General features: G+C 55.3%; 1 protein-coding gene across 1 annotated transcript in view; it reads left to right on the top strand.

Annotated features, from left to right (window-relative positions):
• LOC132473548 (semaphorin-4G-like) overlaps positions 1–4,994 on the top strand; it is a 30,719-nt gene extending 25,725 nt beyond the window's left edge. The window contains exons 11-15 of the mRNA XM_060073737.1: positions 458–680; positions 1,022–1,137; positions 1,506–1,660; positions 2,240–2,301; positions 2,941–4,994. Of these exons, the coding sequence (XP_059929720.1) occupies positions 458–680; positions 1,022–1,137; positions 1,506–1,660; positions 2,240–2,301; positions 2,941–4,136 (1,752 nt within the window). The 3' untranslated portion in view covers positions 4,137–4,994. The remainder of the gene's footprint in view (positions 1–457; positions 681–1,021; positions 1,138–1,505; positions 1,661–2,239; positions 2,302–2,940) is intronic.

The raw sequence follows: 4,994 nt of genomic DNA, 5'->3' as shown, positions 1-4,994 counted from the left end.
CAGCACAGTGGGTGAGAGACTTTCTATCTTTCTATCTATCAACTGCAGAGTCCTGGAAAAATAAAATAAAATCCAATTTCTCCTTCGCTTCCATTTTCTCTCATTTTCCAATTCTCACACTGCTAGATATTCTTTCCACATAACAACGATGGATTCTAGCAATTACAACTGTTGTCTGCCTCCCTTTTCTCTCATTCACCCGAGCATAACTCTCTGTTTTCCACTTCTTCTTCTTCTTCTTCTTCTTCTTCTTCTTCTTCTTCTTCTTCTTCTTCTCCTTCTCCTTCTTCTTCTCCTACTTCTTCTCCTTCTCCTTCTCCTTCTCCTTCTCCTTCTTCTTCTTCTTCTTCTTCTTCTTCTTCTTCTTCTTCTTCTTCTTCTTCTCCTACTTCTTTTTCTCCTTCTTCTTCTTCCTCTCCTTCTTCTTCTTCCTCTCCTTCTTCTTCTCTTCTTCCAGTGTATCACAGACGAACTGAGGGCCAGGGACATTGCCCTGTCCACCTCCCTGCCCGACGACGTGCTGGACTTTGTCAGGAGACACCCTCTGATGGCCAGACAGGTGCAGCCCCTGGACAGACACCCCCTGGTGTACGGGAGGACCACGGACTACACCCACATGGCTGTGGATGCCGTCCCGGGCCTGGACGGACAAACCTATCACGTGTTATTCATGGGGACAGGTGTGTGTGTGTGTGTGTGTGTGTGTGTGTATGTGTGTGTGTGTGTTTCAGGGTTTTTGTGTGTGTGTGGGGTGGTACGGGGGTTGTTTTTGTACCTGTGTGGGTGTCTGAGGGTGTGTTTTGGGTGTGGGGTGTGCTTTCATGTGTGGGCTTTTATGCGTGCATCACTGCGGCTTTCGTGCGTGCATTTCACATGCTACTGTTGGTGCGTGTACGTGCTCGTGTTTGTTTGCGCATGATCTACACATAATTCCCCGGTGACTACTACTATGCATGTCACCGGATGCCCCCGCCCAGGTGGGCCGGGCCCAGGTGAGCTGACCTGCTGTGTGTTCCCCCAGACGACGGGCGGCTGCACCGGGCGGTGAGCGTGGACGACCACCTCCACATCATCGAGGAGCTGCAGCTGTTTGAGGCTCCGCAGCCCATCAGCAGCCTGGTCATCTCACCTGCACAGGTGGGTTAGCCGTCAGCGCTCCCTAGCAGACACCCCAGGTACACCGGGGGGGGGGGGGGTGTTGTGTTGAGTCCTGTGCTGTGTCAGGCAGTCACACAGACTCACTCAGTGAATTTGCATTGGAAGATATACAGTCCAGTGTAGTCTGCGCTTGTTGTTCAAAGAGCATACGGCGCCTCCTGGGACAGGCTGTCCTCACTGCACGCGCACCCGTGGTCGTGCACACACACCTGGAGACATACTCATGTGCATAGAACACACACACGCACACACAGCCTCAGACACACACACACTCACACGCACACACAGAACGACATTCACCCACCCCTTTAACACTCTCATCTCCCCTCCTCCTTCCCCTCTCCCAGATGAGTGTGTACGTGGGCTCTCCGTCGGGCGTGGTGCAGCTGCCCCTCTCCACCTGCCACCGCTACGCCTCCTGCTACGACTGTGTGTTCGCGCGGGACCCTTACTGTGGCTGGAACTCCTCCCAGTGTGTCCCCATACTGTCACAGGCTGACAGGTCAGACTGAGATGGAGCTGTGCGTGTGTGTGTGTGTGTGTGTGTGTGTGTGTGTGTGTGTGTGTGTGTGTGTGTGTGTGTGTGTGTGTGTGTGTGTGTGTGTGTGTGTGTGTGTGTGTGTGTGTGTGTGTGTGTGTGTGTGTGTGTTTGTGGGAGATCTCTTCATCTTATATGCGTTATTTGCCTTTGCACGGACGTGTGTGTGTGTTTTGCGAGGGGGGGCGGGGGACTAGATCAGCTGATCCATGTGTATTACCCCTCTGTGTCTGTTTGCATTGAGTGTGAGCTTGAGTGTGTTTTGGTTTCGACGTCCCCGGAACAATCTAAACAGGGCCCCACCCGGGAGCCAGACATCCCGGTAACATCATCTGATCCGACGAGGGCCTCTGACAGCACACATACCTCCATGCTGTGTACTTCTTTAAATGTGCTGATTCACCCCGAGAAAATGTGCTGTGCGACTGGGAAAACGGTTGGAAGTAGAGTAGAACAGTTTATGATGCTTTCTGTCAAAGACTTAAATATTTACAAGCGAGATTTGTTTGTTGTGTGTCAAAGGATTTTTTGTTGTCTTCACAGGTCGGCGTTAATTCAGGACATCCAGAAGGGAAACAGAGGATGTGAGAACACTTCCAGAGAAGGTACAAGGACAATTATTTAATCTCCTCCGCTCTCTTTGTCAGAGGAAAGGATGAAAGAGAGTTTAGAAATAGTCAGCGACATAAATAACTTCCAGGAAAAATTATACAGCAGCTTTCAGAAATATATCTTTGACAGTTCCTTTAATTCAGTGCATTAGTATCTCTCTCTAGAGATATCGGATATTCGAGGCATGCAAACTTATTATACATAATTCAAATTCTCATAACGATTTTTTACTCACGATGCAATAAACACAGTTTTCTGTTCACACTATTTTTCTTATGGAAGATGATTTAGGATTAACTGAAATACAGAACTGAGCCCACAGCGTGAATCAGACATGAATGAGACTTCTCAGCATCAGTCCTGGTTCTCATTCCCCGTGTTTAATCTTCTGTTGTCGGCTTGTCGAGTCGTAGTTTCCGCCTGCACTTACTAGTTCCTAAAACTCTCTCCCCGACCCCTACACACAAACGCACACACACACACAATCACACACACACTCACACAATCACACTCACACACTCACACAATCACACTCACACACACACACACTCACCCACGCTTTAAACGTCAAACGCACGTCACCGTTTCGCTCCTCGTCACCGTTGTCCTTGGACGTCTCGGGGCGCTTTCAGATCTGCCGTTGCCGCGGCGCCGCGCGTTCACCGCCGGCGACGACGTGCTGCTGCAGTGCGAGCTGACCTCCAACCTGGCCACGCCCCTGTGGACGCGGGACGGCGCCCGGCTCGCCGGCTATGGCCTGGACTCGGGCATCCGCATCGGCACCGACGGCCTGCTCATCATCAAGGCGCAGCCCGACCAGCGCGGCCTCTACACCTGCCACGGCCGGGAGAACGGCGTCGTGGTCGCCATGGTGTCCTACAACGTCACCGTCCGCCTGGACGCCACGCCCCCGCCGCCGCCGCCGCCGCGGCCGAAACTCCGCGCTCGGCTGCCATTCGACGTCGCCGACGACCCACCGGAGGAGGAGGAGAAGGAACGCAAAGCGGCGGCGGCCGCGGCCCCCGAGGAGAACCACGTCCCTCGTAGCTTCGACCGGGGGGTGCTGGGGGCGGAGCCGCCCCTGCCCGCCGCCGCCGAGGGCCCCCTCCTCCCCCACTCGGAGCTGCTCTCGCCCCGCAACATGAAGGCCATGTACCTGTCTCTGATCACCATCCTGGGGGGGCTGTGCGTGGTGCTCAGCGTGGTGCTGCTCTACGTGGGCTTCTGCCTGCGCGCGGGCAGCCGGGGCCACTACTCGCTGCGGGCCGCCGCCTCGGTGCACGGCTACGGCAAGAGGAAGGGCGGCAAGGGCGGCGGCCGGCAGCAACGCAACTCCTCGTCCTCCCAGCTGGAGCTGAAGACCGTCTCCAGCCACTGCAACGGGCACGGCGGCGGCGGCCTGCACGGCGGCGGCGGCGGCGAGGCCGGGAAGACGCACGAGGGCTACGACGGCCGCGAGGTTGGGCTCCTGCAGATCGTGCCCGGCGAGGGCCACTCTCTGGCCAACCACGTCGGGGGCCGGGGGGGCCGCCCGCCAGCCGCTCCCCCGCTGCCCTCGCCGTCTTCCTCGCTGTCGTCGCAGCATCAGCAGCAGCGGCGGCAGCAGACGCCGCCGTCGCCCGAGCACGAGTTGAGCAGCGGGCTGTCGGCCACGCTGCCCAGCGTGCTGCGGCGGATGAACGGGAACAGCTACGTGCTGCTGCGGCAGAGCGACGCCGAGGCGCCGGTCGCCAACGGCTACGCCTTCAACGACGAGCTCAGCAAGAGGCTGGAGAAGAGGAAACACACGCAGCTGCTGCAGCCGCGGCCCGACGAGAGCTCGGTGTAGCCCGCGGGGGGCCCCCCCCTCTCTGGTGGGAGGACCCCCCCTCTCTGGTGGGAGGACCCGAGTTTTTTTTACCTCGCGTTTCGTCCGTTACCGGCTGCTCTGTTACCATGTCGTGTGATTTTTGTCCTTTTTTTTTGGGGGCCGAATGTTGTTTTTTTTACGAAAAGATGGACGGTTTCACGTCCACCTTCCTGATATTGACGTTTGCGAGGATCGTGTCTTAATTCCGAGATACCCGATCGAAGGAGCAGAAGGAAAGTGAAACTCATGGTGGAGTAAAGGAGGAGCACCACCTTCAGCATGGGGAGGGGGGCGGGGGGCTGGCAGGGTCGTTGTCTACCTCAACTCGGTCCTCCGGTGAAGGCCCTCTGAGCCCGGTTAACAGCCTCTTCCATGGGGGAGTCACCCAGGGGTCACTCACAGCCCTATCTGCTGGAGGAGGAGCCCCGCTGGTGGGTAGAATATGAGGACCTCTACCGAGGGCCTGGGATAAGATAATAGACCCATGATACCGATGGAGGTAAAAACGAGATGGGCAGCTAGCCAGTGTTTGTTGGCATGTGCAATGGATAGTGCACGACAAACAGATGGCTTATCCATGATTAAAAGCCTATATTATGTAAACATGAATAAATCAGCATTTTTGGTGAAATGGACAGGACAGGCGAGGGAATGGTGAATCAGAGACCGTTTCTCAATTTTTTTGTACTAACCACAATAACCAACAAAGAAAGTGCATTGTGTGTACCAGGGCCATCCTGGAGGGAATATGACAGTATTATCGACTTTGGTGCACTATAAAAAACTGTTGGCGTGCTTCGGACGAAAAAAGAAGAAGAAAAGAAACGGATGAGTAAC

The sequence above is a fragment of the Gadus macrocephalus genome, chromosome 15 (assembly GCF_031168955.1).
Source record: "Gadus macrocephalus chromosome 15, ASM3116895v1".
Classification (NCBI taxonomy): Eukaryota; Metazoa; Chordata; class Actinopteri; order Gadiformes; family Gadidae; genus Gadus; species Gadus macrocephalus.
Note: the sequence above shows the minus strand (reverse complement) of the source record. Positions and strands in the feature narration are given on the sequence as shown.